The sequence below is a fragment of the Xenopus laevis genome, chromosome 5L, assembly GCF_017654675.1.
Source record: "Xenopus laevis strain J_2021 chromosome 5L, Xenopus_laevis_v10.1, whole genome shotgun sequence".
In the NCBI taxonomy this organism is placed as follows: domain Eukaryota; kingdom Metazoa; phylum Chordata; class Amphibia; order Anura; family Pipidae; genus Xenopus; species Xenopus laevis.
In genome coordinates this window covers 108461221-108481784 of record NC_054379.1, presented here as the reverse complement: position 1 = coordinate 108481784, position 20564 = coordinate 108461221, and the positions used below count along the sequence as shown (strand labels likewise).

At 37.5% G+C, this 20564-nt stretch overlaps 1 protein-coding gene across 5 annotated transcripts; it reads right to left on the bottom strand.

Annotated features, from left to right (window-relative positions):
- Nucleotides 1-294: 294 nt before the first annotated feature.
- On the bottom strand, nt 295-20030 carry LOC121393785. Of its 5 annotated transcripts, none has more exons than XR_005961353.1 (4): nt 14455-15375; nt 13543-13620; nt 1770-1853; nt 295-615 (listed from the first exon to the last, which is right to left on the bottom strand). XR_005961353.1 is itself a non-coding variant. In XM_041563244.1 (3 exons), the coding sequence occupies exons 1-3, from the start codon at nt 18436-18438 to the stop codon at nt 585-587; spliced, it is 261 nt and encodes an 86-aa protein (XP_041419178.1). In that variant the 5' UTR covers nt 18439-20030; the 3' UTR covers nt 295-584. The 5 variants fall into 5 exon arrangements, 3 of the variants coding, with proteins under 3 accessions (XP_041419178.1, XP_041419177.1, XP_041419176.1); XR_005961354.1 differs by having other exon boundaries at nt 295-538; XM_041563244.1 differs by lacking the exons at nt 13543-13620; nt 14455-15375 and adding an exon at nt 18293-20030.
- Nucleotides 20031-20564: the final 534 nt, after the last annotated feature.

The following is a 20564-nucleotide window of genomic DNA, read 5'->3' as shown; positions in this document are numbered from 1 at the left end:
AATACATACCTAGTTCAAGGTTTAAGATGTTACACGAGATGAAAGCCAATCATTTGTGCAGCCTTGCCCTAGCAACACTGCCAGTATAAGCCTATAAAGGAACACAATAATAATTTCCAGTTATTAATCAAGCCAATAAAAAATAAAATGTAGGAAAATTTTTTGTATGTATGTATTTGTTTAATCCATACCTTTTGGACATGGGAGCGCATTTTGATGAATTCTTGTGGAAGCAAATATATGTAGATGTTATCCTTTCTTGTGTGTACAATAAATAATAACTATACACTCACATGATTTTAAAGGTTTTCCTTTATTGTTTTATTTAAAATACAGACCCTGAATACTTATAGACATTATACATGAAGAGTCAGCAGCTCTTAGGAGCCCCAAAGAGAACAAGGCAGTCCCACAGAGCAATGCCCAGGGTGTTTACTCCTGCTAGAAACCCTTTAGAAACAGCTCTGTGGAAACCATAAAATAGGCAAAAGGGGTAGAGCAGCTTGGCCATCCCTGGATCCTGGTCCATAAGGCAAGGCTGAAAGACATATTCATAGAGAAAGACTAAAAAACAGCTGTAATTGTCAGATTGCACAAGATAATTTATTCTTTTTCCTGGAAAAAAAAATATAATTTAGTATTAGATTTATTATAGTGGGATGTCAAACATATAGCTTTTAGTTAGGATTGAAACCAAGAACTTGAGTGATTCATCATTTAGCTTAGCTTTAACAAAACTAGTTACTTTTGTATCCTGACTATTGATCCCAGGTTAATTAAAACAGACCATGTGTAACATTGCAGGTTCACTGTAGAATAAAGTTCAGGTAATTTCTAGTTGAAAATAAAGTATCTGAAAGGCCAAGTAAAACACTAAACTACAAGTACCTAAGGCTAAAGGCTTGAATCTGCTTTTGTGCGGAGTGAATATTAATGTGGAAACACACAGGCCAATGCCATGGCTATCATAGTAGATACAGAAGGGAGTGGATGGGATTGTACAAGCACAAGCTATGGCACATGCAGCATTAACTGTTACTAGTGGTGCAATAAAAATGCAGCTATATACCCAGGTGTTTCTTACATTCCTTTGTTTCTACTATAATTATGTTCTTCAGGACTGCCTATATCCTAAAACTGCACAAGGTGAGGCCTCACATATACCCGATTCCAACATATACTGGGAATATTCAGAAACAAAGCTGAGAGCCAGTTATGTTTTGGAATGCATAGGATAATTGTAATAGCAGTAGCATCCGAAGTAGCATTACAGTATTAACAGTAGGTAAATCCAGGCATACACATATGTAAAATGATTTAAAACTGTTAAGGTTGCTTTATATAATACATAGTTGAGTTGTAATTAATTGCCACTAATCGGTACTTAGTTGTAATCACAAACATAGTGCTAGGTCAGTTATTCATATCTCAGATTATACACAAACTAAAAAAGTTGCACAGCTCTGGAACACTGAAAGCAAAATCACTGGACACTGGATATATTTATAATCCATCATTACAGTGTACCAGAGCATTGTTCGAATGTAAACGAAAATATATGCTTACAGTCAGTAACAGAAGTAGCTCACAGATATCAGTGTTATCTGGCAATAACCCTAAAAACAAGTATTATTCTAAGGCAGGCTAAGCACTGAGTAGAGCAAGACAATCTACTTGAAGAATGAAAAAGTTATTTCAGATATATTCACAAATGTGCTTAAATACAGTATCCTTTGGCACCATTTGATCCAAGAGCAGAACTTGTTAACCTGTATAAAATAAACACTATTAGATGTATGTCAGGAGTCAGTCCTCGTCTAAACCATTTCATCTCTTTCAGGGTTTCTCCAGACCTGCAAACAGAAATCATGCATATGAGAAATAAGCAGGAATCAGTAGATCATTTGCATTTCAGTAAACATGCAGCCAATTTACTTGAAAGCAAATTAAAGGGGTTGTTCGCATATAAATGAACTTTTAGTATAATATAGAGAGTGATATTCTGAGGCCATTTGCAATTGGTTTTAATTTTTATCATTTGTGGATTTTAGATTATTTAGAGGGTCCAAATTACCCTAGCAACAATGCATTGATTTCAATAAGAGACTGTAATAATAACAAGTAGTAATAGCAATACATTTGTAGTCTTACAGAGCATTTGTTTTTTAGATGGAGTCAGTGAACCCCATTTGAAAGCCAGAAAGAGTCAGAAGAAGAAGGCAAATAATTATCTATAAAAAGAAAATAATGAAGACCAATGGAAAAGCTGCTTAAAATCAGCCATTCTATAACATACCAAAAGTTAACTTAAAGATGAACCACCCCAATACATGATGTAGATAATACAAAGACATTGACTGTAACCTAAGCACCCTATTTGTTGCTAGACAACACTCAATAACAAATGTTTTTCTTGCATGGACAGTACTGTACAATTTTATACTGACTACATATGCTTGCGAGAGACTATGGGGCAAATTCACTAAGATGCGAAGTTGAGCCAGGCGCAACTTCGCCGTGCTTCCCCACACTTCGCCAGGCGTAGTTTCGCCAGCACTCCGCAAATTCACTAAAATCCGAAGTTGCGCTCAGGGGTAGCGTAAGGTTGCGAAGTTGCGCTAGCATTGATTCGCTATGTAAAAGCGAAGTTACGCTAGCGAAGGCTAATTTGCATACGGCGCGAAATTCAAATTTCAATGGAGGAATACGTATCAGCACTACAAATGCCTAGAAAACCTTCAAATCAGCAAATAAAAATTTTATTTTGCCCTACACATGTGCCCACTGTCGGGTAAGTTGCCATGAGTCAGGAAATGTAGGGGGAAGGAGGGGAGCCCCAAAAAATTTTTCGATCTTTTTCAGCCTATCACCCATCATGTAGAAAACACACCAGCGTTTTTTGGGACTTAGAAAAAAAATTGACTTTTTTTGAAACAATCCCTATCTACTCTATTGCGCTTCGCCAGGTCTGAGGTGGCGAAGGAAGTCTAGCGTAAAAGGTAGCGTTCAGTACACTGCACAAGTTAGTGAATTTGCGTAGTTACGTCGCTAGCGAAAATTCGCCTGGCGTAAGGGTGCGAAGTAACACTAGCGAAACTATGCCAGCGCTCGTTAGTGAATTTGCGCAGTAACGAAAATGACAAACGCTAGCGAATTAACGCTAGCGTTCGGCGCTTCGGCGCTTAGTGAATTTGCCCCTATATCTCTTGTGTTTTTCTGTTTTTAGGTATCTTATTGGCTAAGGTTCCACCTACACACATATGTGAATCTTAGCTCTTATATTAATAAAAGTGAGGCAAGTCAGCTACCCTCCTTCTATCTTCTTATTAATTCTATGGTTGGCACACAGGGGGTCATTTATAAAATGATATAAAGCACTTATTTAGTTGTATATAGTTGTTTTGTAAATGGTTTCCCTTAAATGTCTAAATCTTGCACTGCTGTGCCCATCTTTCTTTTATTGTGAATCACAGTAAATTGCATTGCATACAAATATTTGCAAATGAGATGGGTGTTTGCATGAGCACACCCATTGTGTGTGTTTGTTGTGCACAAACATAGTGTCAGCGGTAATTTTGCAAATACAATTTTGCAATTAGTAAAATTTGTTTAGCAAACATTTTTCCTCCACAAAAGTTGTTGTGTAACTCAAATGAGTGTGTGCAATTATTCCATATTTAGGAAGCTCCTAAGGAAAATCGTGTTGCAAATAAAAATTCCAATTATGCTTGCATTTGCAATGCAATGCAATGTGTGGGGTCTTAAATCAGGGCATAGGAACTAAAAAAGTTAACTAAAAAATTCCAACGTGCTCTAAACAGTATGGTTTATGGCGGTTTTATTTTCTTGCATATTCCATAGTAGACTTTGGAATTTGACTCTAAAAATTACACAGTACACAAAAAAGCACACTTTCAATATTAATGGACAAGTAACACAAAATAAAAGTGTTTCATAAGCATTAGAGTATAATATACTACCCTACTCTGGTAAAAATGTGTGTTTGCACAAAGGTTATAGAAATAAGCTGCTATGTAACCACATGGGCAACCATTGAATCTATACAGTGCTGCTTGCAAGTAGAGCTATATAGTTAAAAATATGCATACATACAAAATATCCCTAAAAAAAGTCTTTACATGTTGAAAGTAAAAGTTTAGAAAACATCTATACCAAATGCCAATGACATTTTAAGTAAATCCAAGGAAACTGTAGCACACTGATCCAGTTTTTAAATTGCAAAGTTGATTTATTGAGAGGCTTGATTAAGAAGGCTCGATAAAGGGCACAGTGTGGTCCGAAATGTTACTTTGTCTACTAAGAGCCAATCACTTTTGCAATTTAAAAACTGGATCAATGTGCTACAGTTTCCTTGGACTTGTATATGACTTGCTCTGACCCTGAGCAGGGGGTCTGATAGACTGTTTAGCACCTGCTACCCGAGAGGGTACTTTACAACAGGTAATGCACTCTATTTTCATGTGGAAAGACATTTTAAGTGACATTTTAACAAAGTATCACTATGTACTAAAATGCAAAAAATGTCATATTTTTACATATTTTAGCTGAGGAAAAACCTATCACACAAACTGCCAAACAAATGCGAATGTCATTGCACCTCCTGGCACTGTGCTGTGCACTGGATTCATCTGGATCAAGGCATTCCTTCGGCAGAAGTGTTCAGTGAAAGACTTAAGGGGCATTCTCTTGCTCCTCTTAGTACTTGTGCACTTTTCCCAAATGTTTTACTTGAGGTTCTATGAGTCTCTCAGAAATAATTCACAAACCACACTTAGGGGCAGATTTATCAAAGGTCAAATTTCAAGTGAAATATACTTCGAAATTCGACCATACTTGGACTTCGAAAATCGAAGCCGAAGTTTTTTTTACCGAATTTTACAGTTTTGTGGTCAAAGTAAAATCGTTCAAGCGAACGATTAAATCGTTCGAATCGAACGAATAAATCGTTTGAATCGAACTAATAAATCGTTTGAATCGAACGAATGAATTGTTCGGATCGAACGATTCGAACGATTTTACTTCGACTACAAAAAACTTAGAAAAATGCATTAGAAGGTCCCCATAGGCTAACATAGCACTTCGGCAGGTTTAATTTGGCGAAGTATTGAAGTCGAAGTTTTTTTAAAGAGATAGTACTTCGATTATCGAATGGTTGAATATTCGAACGATTTTACTTCGAATCGAAGTCGAAGTAAATTCAAAGTCATAGTATCCTATTCGATGGTTGAAGTATCCAAAAAATTACTTCGAATTTGGAATTTTTTTACTTCGAAAATTCCCTCGAATTCACTTCGACCCTTGATAAATCTGCCCCTTAGTACACAGAGCATGCAATTATTACCAATGAGATAAGTAAAACTATTAATATTAGTAATACAAAACAATCAGGAATGCATCAGCAATATAACTGTGATTGCATCAACCAGCAATGAATGAGGAGATAATCAAGAATGCCTTAATTAGAAATATAACAGTGATTGTATGAATCGGTAAATAATCAAGTAATCAGCAATATATCAGTAGTTACTAGGGATGTAGCGAACGGCGGAAAAAATGTTCGCGAACATATTCGCGAACTTGCGTCAAAAATGCGAACGGTTCGCGAACGTCGCGAACCCCATAGACTTCAATGGGAAGGCGAATTTTAAAAGCTAGAAAAGACATTTCTGGCCAGAAAAATGATTTTAAAGTTGTTTAAAGGGTGCAACGACCTGGACAGTGGCATGCCAGAGGGGGATCAAGGGCAAAAATGTATCTGAAAAATACATTGTTGACACAGCGCTGCGTTTTGTGCTGTAAAGGGCAGAAATCACACTACGTCACTCAGGTGATGTTTCTGGACACGGAATGTGAAAAAGCTCACACAGCTAGGTGGCACTTGGTTAAAGACTGGGCAAACAATGCCTGCAAGGGCAACGTATACAGTAGTGGATACGGAATATATTATTGCTGCTGTAAAAACATCACTCAGGTGATGTTTACGGACACGGAATTATTATTGTTATTATTTAGACAGAATGTGAAAAAGCTCACACAGCTAGGTGGCACTTGCATACCTCCCAACTGTCCCTCTTTTGACCACTCAACCCCCTGTCCCTCTTTTGTACTGGAAAGTCCCTCTTTTCTCTGCACTGAACGGCCAGAAAAAAAACAGTTTCTAACTTAATTAGCTTTTGGCAGAGAGCTCAGAACAGCTAACAGGTGCAAATAAGATACTTTGTAACAATTTTGACTCTGGTTGGTGCTGGTAGTGGTGAACTACTAGGAGGAGCAGCACACCAGTCCCTCTTTTCTCTGAACTGAACAGCCAGAAAAAAAACAGTTTCTAACTTAATTAGCTTTTGGCAGAGAGCTCAGAACAGCTAACAGGTGCAAATAAGATACTTTGTAACAATTTTGACTCTGGTTGGTGCTGGTGGTGGTGAACTACTAGGAGGAGCAGCACACCAGTCCCACTCCCCAACACAGCTAGACTAATAGCACTGGGCTCTTACAGTAGCAAAGTAAAAAAACAAAAAAGAAAATAAAAGCAGTCCTTACAAGGACTATTGGGTTACAGGCAGCAGTCAGCAGATGAGAGATCAGCAGCAGGACAGCTGCCCACAGCAGCTACATACAGAGCACTGCAGTAGAAGGTAGATTACTAGCCAGCAAAGCTACCTAACCTAAAATGTCCCTCAAATCCCTGCAGAGTTCTGTCCCTACAATACAGAGCAGTATCAAGTAGATTACTAGCCAGCAAAGTTACTATCAACTGTCCCTCAAATCACTAAACAGCTCTCTCCCTACACTAGCTCTTCCAAGCACACACAGGCAGAATGAAAAAACGCTGCAGGGCTTCAGTTTATATATGGAAGGGGAGTGGTCCAGGGGGTGTGGGGGTGGTCCAGGAGGGAGAGCTTCCTGATTGGCTGCCATGTATCTGCTGGTCTGGGGTGAGAGGTCAAAAATAAGCACCAGCTAAGGCGAACCCAAATTGGCGAACGTCACGCGACGTTCGCGAACATTCGGCGGACGCGAACAGCCGATGTTCGCGCGAATTAGTTCGCGGGCGAACAGTCCGCGACATCCCTAGTAGTTACATCAATCAGCAATACATCATCGTTTGAGTCAGCATTAACATCTGTACCAAGCGACTGGGAGATCTCAATTCAGCAGAGACGTCTCAAGTGGGAATCAAGGGCCCTGGGCAGTATGCGCTCTACTCCACAGGAGAGGTCTCAGTGAACAAAATGGAGACCCCCAGTCCAAAAACAATGAGCTCATACATTAAACCACTAGGTCCATAACAGATCTTGCTTCCCATGTATTCATCATGCTTCCAACAAGAAAAGATTGTATCATTTATTAGTATTTGAATACATATTATGCCCCTGGCTATAATGAAGGAAGTTTCTATGAGTTCTTTCAGAACTCAAAAACATATTAGGAAGTAAGAGAAGTCATAAACATATTAGGTCATTGACTAATTGAGTTCAATAGTTGCTCTCGCATAAAGCTTCCTTATACAAGGTTATACAACTGTCTTGTATACCATATTGGGTTCAGCAGTTGAACAGTTCTTTGTCTTATATTTCTATCAAAGTCGTATATTTGTATCAACATATTATTGATAAAATTCCTCTCATTACACCAAGAATAGTAAATGACCCCATTTATATTATGTCTGCAAAGTCTTCTTCAATGTTTCCATTTAGAAAATAAGTATTTTTCCCTCCTCTACTGATAAGTGTTGGCGGTGTGGGACAGGTGTAGGGACGTTTAAACACATATGGTTTTCCTGCCCGAAAATTACTAAGTATTGGGAGCAAATCTGTACCCTTATCTACAATATTACAGGCTTCAAATACGGCCATGATGACCACACTCTATTATTATTTCACTTAGACAGGAAATCCAATAGTTTAATTCCAGATATCCTCTCTCAACACCTACTAAGGGCAGCTATATCCCTTATCCCCAAGAATTGGAAGTCACTAGACCCCCCCACTACTCGGGAATGGACCAATTTAGTAGAGGAGACTAGGAAACTGGAAGAGATCACTGGGTTGGTACAAGACTCCCTGAACCGATATAGGATGACCTGGTTACCTTGGTTAGAATTTAACAACTTGATCTGAAAATCTCCTTTGTCTTACCCTGCTAAGGATGCTCCCCAATAGCTATACTGTGCTCACAATTCCCAGTCTAGGATTTCATTGTTGTAACTGACTCGTTGTACTGGAGAAATGACTCGTTAATAACCCTGTAATTATTATTATTATGGAAGTGTAAATGTGAATTTTTATTGTCCTCCCCCCCCCCTTCTTTCTTTCTTTCTGTATCCCCCTTCCCCCCCTCTCTTTTGAAAACTTCAATAAACAGAGATTTGGAAAAAAAAAGAAAATAAGTTAATTTTAAATATTTGCAGGTGGGGTAAGATAAAAGTTGCACCGTTTGACGCCACCTAATAACCAAAACCAACAGCCAGCTGAATGGCTGCTTGTTTTACTACACTTGGTGCTAACTATATATTTTTTGTACCCTTTAAAGTTAGTTTTCAGGTGTTATTGTCTATAACATTCGGGACACACAGCAAAGACTGATTTGTGTGCACAAATACAGCACTGACGATTCACTATTTTTTTTAGCTTATATAGAAAGTTCCCTGGCATGCACCCAACTTTTATGCAATAGCTTTTATTCTCATTTACAAAGGAGGGCTTTTACAGTAGCGCTTATTGTAAATAATTTAGTAAAACTCTAAAGGAATTCTTGTTCCAGTATTATTTATCTGTTGTGGCCACAATTAATTATTTACCCTTTTGTGATCGGGAACTCTGACACACACCTACGGGATTACAATATGTCACACACTGTGTCTTTTCTGTTTTGCAAAGGAAAATTTAGCATGCAGCATCTTTAGTATCACAGGTGGCTCTACACAATAGTTACTGCATTCTGCTTCACTCATGAAGTGCATTTGTATGTTACTCTTTTATAGGGATGTAGCGAACCGCCGAGTATGTGTTCGCGAACACCGGCAAAAAATGCGAACAGTTCGCGAACTGTTCGCGAACTTCGAACATCCGAAAATCGTTCGATTCGAACGATCGTAGGATTTTTAATCGTTCGATCGAACGATTTTCGTTCGAATCGAACGAAAATCGTTCGATTTTAGCGATCGAATGGTCGAATGGTCGAACGATTTTGACGCGAACGCCTATTGGCGAACGCCGCGCGACGTTCGCGAACTTGCGGCGGACGCGAACAGCCGATGTTCGCGCGAACAAGTTCGCCGCAGAACAGTTCGCTACATCCCTACTCTTTTATAAGCCAGGTGTAAAATGGCAAGAAAAAATTGGTGCACAAAAGTCAGCCCAAAAATTAGCATATACAGTACCACTAGAACACATTTGTTACTATGCCGAACATTCAGCACATCTATAAACAAACAGAAAAACAGCATTCCGTTTATACCCCAATATGAAACTATAAAAATTACATTTAAAAAATGCACATGACTTTTAGTTCTCAATGGGGGGGCCTATTTATCTCATTTTCGTGGTTTTAGTGTTTTTTGAAAGCACGGCTCTTAGGGGGTTATATACTAAACTCCGAATGTAAAAATCACAAAAAAAAATTAAAAAATTCAGAATTTATTAAACCCTAAGGGATGAAAAAGTCTGAATCTGAAAATCCAGCATCTCAGACCTGTCGAGGATGCATATAAGTCAATTGGAGAAGTCCCAATAATTTTTGATGTGCGCTGGGTTTCATGCAATACCCTGAGTTTTCAAGTGAAAATTCAGAGAAATCGTGAAATTTGTGAAAATCAAATAAAAAAATCCAAAAAATTTTGAAAATCAGATTTTTTACCACAAAGCAAATTTTTGGGAAAATGCTATAATATATAAACGTAAAAACCCCGAGCGGATATGATCGGAGTTTTTTTAGCAGAAAATATTGAGATAAATTCGGACTTTGATAAATAACCCCCTATAACTGCGAATGTCATGAAATTTATTAAAAAATCTGAATAAAAAAAAGTGTGAACCGAAAATTACGCTGAAATCAGCACTAAAAAATATGAAAAATTCGGGGTTTTCAGACAATTCCTATAAAAATATATGAAAACCTCAAAAATCCGAATTGATTTAAAGGGGACCCGTCACCCAAAACAATTATTCCAAATCCTATTTTATCATGTTAGTCAAGCAAAATTAACTTTTAATTACACTGTATAAATTATTTGAATCTTGTTTCCATCAGTCTGGGAATTCATAATTATAGCAAGCAGGCACGAGCCACAATTATATAGTAAAGAGAGAGGGGTAATATGGGGAGAGGAGGGGCAGGCAATATTTGATTGACAGCTGAGATTTTTAAATGAGTTTACAACAGCTATGAACACTTCAATAAAATAAAGAATTTGGATTTCATGCTTATTTTGAAAAGGACTTTTATTACACAGCTTTTTATGTCTGGATGACAGGTCCACTTTAAAGAGGTCCAAAAACATCAGCGCAGCTTACACGGACTTCTATAGAACCTCAACAACTTTTACCTGGCAAAGTTTTGTATAAAAACTTTTCCTGGTTTTTACATTACCTACATCTCAAGGGAATTTTTGGAGATTCATGGAATAAAATTGAAATTTGATTGTTAGTTTATGACCCCCTTAGAGATTAAGAATACACTTCTCAGATATACACATACAGATAGCATATGTATATAAATGCTTATATAGTACAGCTATTGGATCCGTTATGTGGAAACTCATTATCCAGAAAGCTCAGAATTACCGAAAGGTTGTCTCCCATAGACTCAATTTTATCCAAATAATCCAAATTTCTTAAAAATGATTTCCTTTATCTCTGTAATAATAAATCAGTAACTTGTACTTGATCCCAAATAAGATATACTGTAATTAATCCTTATTGGAAGTAAAACCAGCCTTTTTGGTTTATTAAATGTCAACATGATTTTCTAGTAGACTTAGGTATGAAGATCCAAATTACAGAAAGATCCGTTATCCGGAAAGCCCCAGGTCCCGAGCATTCTGTATAACAGGTCCCCTACCTGTATATACAAAGGTTGATGCCACTGTTTTTCTGTTTGTTTATAGATTTATAGCCAATTATTTATATATTTCCCTTTTTACATTATAGCACCTCCATAAGTTCTTGCACTAATTGAATATTTAATTGATTGAATATCTACTCTTAATATATTGTGTAGCACAAGTTTAGTTTTTTATACCTGTATAATGTGAAGCACACTCAGGAGCAAAGGAGCCCTGTAGATTACACCTGCCAATGACTAGACTCCTAGCTTCCCATTCCACACTTCATTACTGCAGTAATAAGCACAAGTTGCATCATTCCTATTATGGCATTACAGAGCTGTGGTTGCCTTAATTTACAGTGGAATGTATTGTTTGAGGAGAGGAAGGGAGGTAAAACATACTGAGACAAAATCAGGCATGATCACCAAATCATTGCTTCTAGTCTGTGGAATTAGAACTTAAAGCAGGCTGTCAAGGGATGCTGGGAGTTGCAGGCCAGTAGAAAAGTGACAGACTGGACATACCGCTATTGGAAAAGGTATGACTTAAAAATAAGAATGTGTGTAAGTGGTTCTGCCAGTTTTACCTTCCTGCTCTGGGGGTGTTGTACCTTGTTGAACCTGTTCAGGCTATTTGCATATAACAGTTCTATGCAGAATGGAAAAGGAACAGAAAGGGCTGTATTCACTTTTCTTACTTTTACTTTTTTTTTGTTTAAATAACACCTTCAAATATCTTTTTATTCTAAAAGCATAATACCACATTGGATTTGTTTCTGGTGCAAATAGGAAATGTTACATTCATCAGCTGCTAAAAGAGCTTGGCCTGTTGTGCTATAAGGTCCATTGAAAAATGTGTATGTTAATAAAAATGAAGGAGTCAAGAATTCTGGTGAGCTCTAGGGTTAATTTCCACAATTCAGATTTCAAAACCAAATAAATAGCCTTGTTTTCATTCTGTTCAAATCCTGCTTTGAACAATGGAGAAATATTGTTACTTGTAATTGCTTAGGATACAGGTGTTATCACTGAAGGGCAGATGTGTCAAAATGTGATATGAGGAAGTGAACAGACTTCGAGATAAAAGTTAAGAAAAATGTTGCTGGAACTGACATATGCATATTAGGATTTGGATTCGGTTCGGCCAGGCACATCCCTACTGCTTTTTAAAATAAGATGTGGTGAAAAGCCTTGTTTTCCTCAAAAAATGATAAATACCCAATGTGACCACGGAGCAAAAAAAATGGGAAAAGGTGGCAAAATGGTTCTTCACATACAGTATGTTTGAATAGGCCACTTGATAAATTCCCTTGAGCATTCTTTAAAAGGGAATTGTGTTTGCTGTAACCAGGTACCCCTTTTTATTTGAATTATATTTCCTCATTCTAATATTTTGTTCCTGCAGCAACAACTGCACAGCTAAGCATTCTAAATGGTTTACTCACAATGAAATCAGTTTTTCAGAGTAGGGTAATCAGTCTGTGGCTCACAAATAAAACATTAAGGTCCTCACTTGCTAATCCCACAGGCACAAGTGCTAGATAGTGATGGGCGAATTTATTCGTCAGGTGCGAATTTGCAGAGAATTTTGCGTGATTCACCGGCGTCAAAAATGAGATGCTGGCGCCATTTCGCAAATTTTTCGCCATTTAGCGGGAAATTCCTGGATTTTTCGGCTAATCGAAATGGCGCAAATTCGTCCATCACTAGTGCTAGATGCCCAAGTGGTGAAAAAACTACAGATAATTGAGAGACTGTAGTTAAACACACCATATGTCAATTGCCATAAATACAGTGCACTCATTAAATTATAGCCTTGAAACTGCACAAAGACTTTCAAACAAAACAGTAATATCTAATACACCTCTCATGCACATTATTAACCCACACATTACCCATTATGTCACAGTAAACAAATACTGTTAAGTTCATATTGTGATCCACACATGTAACATTACATTCTTCAACTAATATGAAACATAAAGGCCCATTTACATCTGCAAGGGCAGTGAGCAAAGAGCAATATTGAGGGCAATCACCGTTATTTTCCACTTTGCCGCATTTGCCCCAGAATTCCAGCAACATGTCTTGAGAAAGGTCAAACATTGACAAATAAAACTTCAATTTGCTTGATCTCATTATGTGTGTGTATATATATATATATATATATATATATATATATATATATATATATATATATATATATATATATATATACAGTCCAGAAGTTCTTGACGCACACCGTAATTCATGATTCTAGGTCGATACCTGGGTGCTATCTTCACTGGCAAAATTATCCAAATAGCAAAAAAGAAAAAGATGCACACCAGGATTTGTATACGAAAAATTAAAATTCCATATTTATTGATTTACATTAAAATTCGGCCAACGTTTCGGTCTGCTCCTAAGACCTTTATCAAGACCATGTTCTTAGTAAATCCACCATGTTTAAATAGCTAAAAACATGTCACTCACCCAGTTGTGCACACCCCCGCAATCATGTGACTGTAAGAAAATCCAGCACCAGATAAATGAAACAAATTTGTGTAGTTACTGCAAAGTAAAAAAACTTTTGTTACACATAGATTGATACAAAATAAAACAAAACATACAGACCAATCAATGTGGAAACATTTTAGAACTTAATGGCAACTATGTAGCAAATAGATCATGATTAACGCTGATTTAAAAAGCATAAGAAAGAGCAGTATTCATTCAATCCTGCAGGGGCAACAGTGTTGAGTTTACGGATCCAAAAGGTTTCACGCTGCAGTAGCAATCTAGATCTATCACCACCTCGCGTCAGCGGTGGGATATGGTCGATAGCTATGAACCTAAATGTGGGCAATCTATGGCCTTTTTCCAAAAAATGTTTAGCCACAGGTTTGGTGGTATGGCCATCTCTAAAGGCTGTACTAATGGCCGAACGATGCCCATCCATCCGTAGCCGCAATGTTTGGTCAGTTTTGCCTATGTAGGATAACCCACAAGGGCACGTGATCAAATATATCACATGGGTGGTGGTACACGTAATGTGATGTCTAATGTTTAGTCGTTTGCCAGTTTGAGGATGAAAAAAGGATGTACCCGGACTCATGTATCTGCAAGATGTACAATTTGGACATCTGAAGCAGCCGGGTTTTAATGTACTTAGCCAACCCCCAGGTTTCTTGGAATAGCACATTATCGGATCACTCTTAACCAATAGGTCCCTTAAATTGATACCCCGTTTGTAACACAACATTGGGGGCCCTGATGCCACTTGTCTCAAAGACTTATCCGCCTCAATAATTTTCCACTGATCCCTTAGATGATTACTGGCCACATTGGCACATGTGTTATAGGTGGTTGTAAAGGTAAGTCTGGGCTCCTTTTGTAGTGGCTTACCTGAATCAGCTATCCTTTGTCTAGCGATAGAGAGGGCCTCTTGTAACAGTCTATCCGGGTAGCCACGCTCCTTAAAGCGGAGCCACATCTCCTCAAGCTGACATTCGGCAGCACATATGTCAGAATTATTTCTAAGTACCCTACAAAATTGAGAAATAGGAAGGGATTTTTTCATTGAGGGTGGATGGCAACTATCATAATGAAGAAGTGTGTTTTTGTCAGTAGGTTTTCTAAAAAGAGTGAAATCTAGTTGGTTATTGTGCAACCTCAATTCAATGTCCAAGAACTGGATTGTATTGGGATGTATTGTATAAGTGAATCTAACCGGACTATCCAATGCATTAAGTTCATTAACCATCTCAATGAATTCATCCTGGGACCCACGCCAGATGATCAGCATGTCATCGATATAGCGTTTGAAGAGAAAAAAATTTTCAGCAAACCATGGAATTATGTGGCATTGCTCATACTGGTGCATGAACAGATTAGCGTAGGCAGGCGCCATGGCAGCCCCCATAGCTGTCCCAGATGTCTGTAAATAAAAATTATTTTCAAAACGGAAATAGTTTAAAGTTAATGACAATTCCAATAATTCTAATACAAAGGAAATCGGTGGACCACTGTATGCTGTCGATTCCAAAAGAGCATGTTTAATAGCAGCTAAACCTGCCGTATGGGGAATGATAGTATACAGGCTTACCACATCCATGGTCGCCAACAAATATGGCACATCCTGTATACAGGATACATTTTTAACACATTCCAGGAGGTGGGGCGTGTCACGTAGGTATGTGGGGGTGGCACAAACTACAGGTTGTAGTAAAGTGTCCAAATAGATCCCTATTGGGTGTAATAGTGAATCGCGGCCAGAAAAGAGTGATCCGATAATGTGCTATTCCAAGAAACCTGGGGGTTGGCTAAGTACATTAAAACCCGGCTGCTTCAGATGTCCAAATTGTACATCTTGCAGATACATGAGTCCGGGTACATCCTTTTTTCATCCTCAAACTGGCAAACGACTAAACATTAGACATCACATTACGTGTACCACCACCCATGTGATATATTTGATCACGTGCCCTTGTGGGTTATCCTACATAGGCAAAACTGACCAAACATTGCGGCTACGGATGGATGGGCATCGTTCGGCCATTAGTACAGCCTTTAGAGATGGCCATACCACCAAACCTGTGGCTAAACATTTTTTGGAAAAAAGCCATAGATTGCCCACATTTAGGTTCATAGCTATCGACCATATCCCACCGCTGACGCGAGGTGGTGATAGATCTAGATTGCTACTGCAGCGTGAAACCTTTTGGATCCGTAAACTCAACACTGTTGCCCCTGCAGGATTGAATGAATACTGCTCTTTCTTATGCTTTTTAAATCAGCGTTAATCATGATCTATTTGCTACATAGTTGCCATTAAGTTCTAAAATGTTTCCACATTGATTGGTCGGTATGTTTTGTTTTATTTTGTATCAATCTATGTGTAACAAAAGTTTTTTTACTTTGCAGTAACTACACAAATTTGTTTCATTTATCTGGTGCTGGATTTTCTTACAGTCACATGATTGCGGGGGTGTGCACAACTGGGTGAGTGACATGTTTTTAGCTATTTAAACATGGTGGATTTACTAAGAACATGGTCTTGATAAAGGTCTTAGGAGCAGACCGAAACGTTGGCCGAATTTTAATGTAAATCAATAAATATGGAATTTTAATTTTTCGTATACAAATCCTGGTGTGCATCTTTTTCTTTTTTGCTATTTATATATATATATATATATATATATATATATATATATATATATATATATATATATATATATATATATATATATATATATATATATATATATATATTAAAGTATTTAGGAGCACTCCTAATTTATTTATTCAAGATTTCACATAATCCCCCACATCTACGAGTTTTTGTTCTCCTTGAACCGTGATCAGCCCTAATTTATTTTTGAACTTGAAAGGTAAATATAATTCATCTGGCAGAAACATATCATCCTTTCGGTGGTGTAACTAGAAGCCATCAAGCAACCCCCCCCCCCCCCCCAATTTTTAATGAAGGAGAAAGGCAGTGTTTCATGCACTCAATAAGTAATACCGTCCCTTATTTCTCTTTTAACACCGTTGGTAGTTACTTGGGTTCAAATAACCTCTTGACTGTTCCCAAAGTAAAACATAGATTAGACTGAACCCTCTTACAGTACAGATGGTTGATAACTGCACAACCTTATTCTTCACAAACACATTTTGGGTGCCATTGGTTCTTAAGCATCTGGTGAGACAGATCATTATTTTAACCTTGTTCACTATAAAAAATGAATGCAATGGTACTCATTAATGGTGCCTATTATAAGGAAATATTTAACTGGCGATTGTGTCTCCTGCCACATGGTCCTGCTACATGTATCCATTTAACATCTATTTCCTCCCCAGCTTCTGTGATACACACTATGAACTGATTATATATATATATATAACCCTACATTATGCACTGTACTAGTCATTGTAAGAAAATACTTGAAATCTATTCACAATGCTTATAGTTTAACTGGAGCTCCATGAAAACACAATAAAAATCTCCTTATAATCCAGAAATTAAACTGCACGTGTTTCCCATGGGAATTAACAACACACATGAGATAAAATAACTTTTGTTTACATTTACTTTGTTCCCCCTCTAATGAGTCCTCTTGACACAAGGGGGCAAATTCACTAAGCGCCGAAAATACTCTAGCGCCGAATTCGCTGCACTTCGCCAGGCGAAGTTTCGCCAGGGCGCCGCTGATTTGCTAAAATCCGAATTTGTGCTCAGGGAGGCGAAAGGTAGCAAAGTTGCGGTAGCGTTAATTTGTCAAGCAAAGCGAAGTTACGCTAGCAATGCCTAATTTGCATACGGCGCCAAGTTAAAGTACAATGGACGTACATGTAGCAGCAAATATATTACACTACACAAGGCTGGGAAAGCTTCATAAAATAAAATAGAGTTATTATTTTGCCCTATACATGTTCCCACTGTATAGTTTAGGTGCCATATGTTAGGAAATGTAGGGGGGAAGGAGGGTACCCCCCCAAAAAAATGTTGTTCTTTTTTATCTTATCACCCTTAAAAAAGTAAAAGACGCCAACATTTTTGGGACTTAGAAAAAATTTCAACTTTTTTTGAAGCAATCCCTATCTACTCTATTGCACTTCGCCTGGTCTGAGCTGGCGAAGGCAAGTCTGGCGCAAGAAGTAACGTTCAGTAAAATGCACAAGTTAGTGAATTAGCGTAGTTATGTCCCTTCGCCAAAGCGCAACTTCACATGGCGTAAGGGTGCAAAGTAGCACTAGAGTAGGTCCACTTCGCTAGCAAATTTACGTCAGCTTCCGTTAGTAAATCAGCGAAGTAACAAAATGACGTCACTCTGGCGAGTTAGCCGCTTCGCGCTTTAGTGAATTTGCCCCAAGGACTACATATGGGCTACACAGTAACACAAATTGTCAGGCACAGCCTGTGTATGTCACAGGTAATGTGTGTATTACACAGGTAATGACCATCTTAATATGATAACTTGTATCCTCAATATCCACTTAAAAGTTATATATAATATTCTGCAACTATTCCATATTTCCTGCTTGCATGGACACCTTGTAAGTCTGACAATCCAAACATCCAAGCAAAAGGCAAATATGATGTACTTGAACTAAAATCACACTCATCTTTGAGGCTCAGCATGAATTAAATGTTCCTACCCAGTGAATGAGTAGCATAGCAAATCAGGTACATATACTGAATTATTAACAGAACACACATCTTTTAAAAGCGCTGATCTCTTACCTGTAGTCACACAAATCCATGCTCTGCATTCTGCTGCCAGCTAGAAGTGGTAATCCCCAAGTTTCATTAGCAAATAGGCAATATGTGAGTCTGAAGCCACTAATATGTTCCTGGTTCACTGCAGTTTTAGGGGTGGAGTTTGACATTTTGCATTGCTCAGACCTAAAGCCTAGGTGTGCCGCTGATCCTTGTAATTCTATCTGCTTAAATCTATACCTATTAGGGGAATTGTACCTCCTTCAACCACAGCATTTTATGAACACTGTAACAAAGAATTCTATAATGCAGTGGACATTAAAAATGTTTAGCATTTCATTTCTTATTTATTAATTTCAATTGCCATTGTCACTTGAGCTCACTGATTGCTCTGATCTTCTCTGAAAAACAATTATGTCGTCTATAATAAATGATTCACTAGTTCAGTTAGAATACAGATTATTTTAGGACTATGCCCATGTTGGCCCTCTAATAGCCACTACATATCTGCTATTTTGATTGCAGTGGGAAATTAACGCTTGGAGTTCATGGATTATAGTAATGAAAGATGCTTCAAAGCCCTTAATATCTTCAGGGCAGATTTATTATCCTGAGTACCATGAGATGTTTTAACTCGCACAAACAGTAGAATTTAGGGCAACACTTTCTGCCAAAAATTATATGGTTATATTATATTATATATTAATGGTTTTTAGAATCTCAGAGCTGCTGAATAAGTTTACTATGGGAAGGTTGCTAAATAACTAAAACATATTTCCTTCTAAATATTTTGCACGCAAATACCAAAAATACCAGATTCTAGAAATTATTTACAAATTGGAAAAATACAAGCCCAGAGCAAAATGCCATTTGTACTTAAATCTGCATGAGAAAAACACTCAAACTTTAATAAATCTGCCCCTATAATAAGGCAAAAGTCTTTTTTTCTTAGCTGATAAGTAAATATTTTTTTTTTTCAAACAGATAAATTGATTTGCAGCAATGCTTTCCAAAAATAAAAACTTCTGACCTTAAAAAAACTCTCAATAGTTTTCAATATCTACGCAATACATGCCCTACCTCACGCATAAATGTTCTTTAATATTTAAAACAAGTCTTTACAACTCTCTCTGCAAGAGACTTCAGTTTACTGTAATTGTATTGCCTGTGCAAATGTTTATATGACTATAAGCATGCATAGTAACCAGCACCTATTTAGAAACATAAAGGCTGTCAGTCGCCTCATTTCAAATTTGTAGAAATGATTTGTTTACTCCTGCTTGAAATGCCCTGAGCATAGAAGAATCTGTTCTGGCCAGGATCTAAGTCATTCTGTTCAGGGTTAAATAAAGCAGTTTTACCTGTTTTGCATTTGCATCTAGTCTATTTGTTTTAAATGTAATTATGGTTTCTTGTAAAAAAAAAAAAAAAACTAAAGCTGAACAAAACATTTTACAGCAACTGTTCAAAAAGCACATCCACACAGCACCGATAAAGTAATGATAACAAGACTAGCCACATTTTTATTATTATGCTAGTCATCTGCACAAATCATCAGTCCCTAAATGCTCTAAAGAAAATATTCAGATAAGAAAATGGTAACAATAATGTAATAATCTGGGCTCATAACTATAATAATTTTTTTAAATGCTCTTTTAATTTCAGATACAAACAGATAAAGCAACAGCATAGACTCTTCTTTAAGGGGCAGATTCACTTAGGGTCGAATTTCAAAGTTAAAAATACTTCGAAATTCGACCCTCGAATTGAAATCCTTCGACTTCGAATATCGAAGTCGAAGGATTTAGCGCTAATCCTGCGATCGATCGATCGAAGGATTTTTCGTTCGATCGAACGATTAAATCCTTCGAATCGAACGATTCGAACGATTTTAATCCAACGATCGAAGGAAAATCCTTCGATCAAAAAAAGGTTAGCAAACCTATGGGGACCTTTCCCATAGGCTAACATTGACTTCGGTAGGTTTTATCTGCCGAAGTAGGGGGTCGAAGTTTTTTTTAAAGGGAAAGTACTTCGACTATCGAATGGTCGAATAGTCGAACGATTTTTACTTCGAATCGTTCGATTTCGTTCGAATTCGAACGAATTTAACCAATTCGATGGTCGAAGTACCCAAAAAATACTTCGAAATTCGAATTTTTTTCATTCGAATCCTTCACTCAAAGTTAGTGAATCTGCCCCTAAGTGTCAGCAGCTTTTTAACACAGGCTTTCTTCTTTTTTTGTATACAGATTTTTTTCTTTGTCTCCTGATTTAAAGTGAACTGCATTCTGTT

Excerpts from the sequence above, each read along its gene's own strand:
- LOC121393785 (XM_041563242.1), bottom strand. The coding sequence starts at position 15,163 with ATGGATGTGGTAAGCCTGTATACTATCATTCCCCATACGGCAGGTTTA. Across the intron at positions 13,621-14,454 it reads ACAAAGGATAGCTGATTCAG|TAACTACACAAATTTGTTTC; the intron begins GTAAGCCACTAC and ends TTTACTTTGCAG.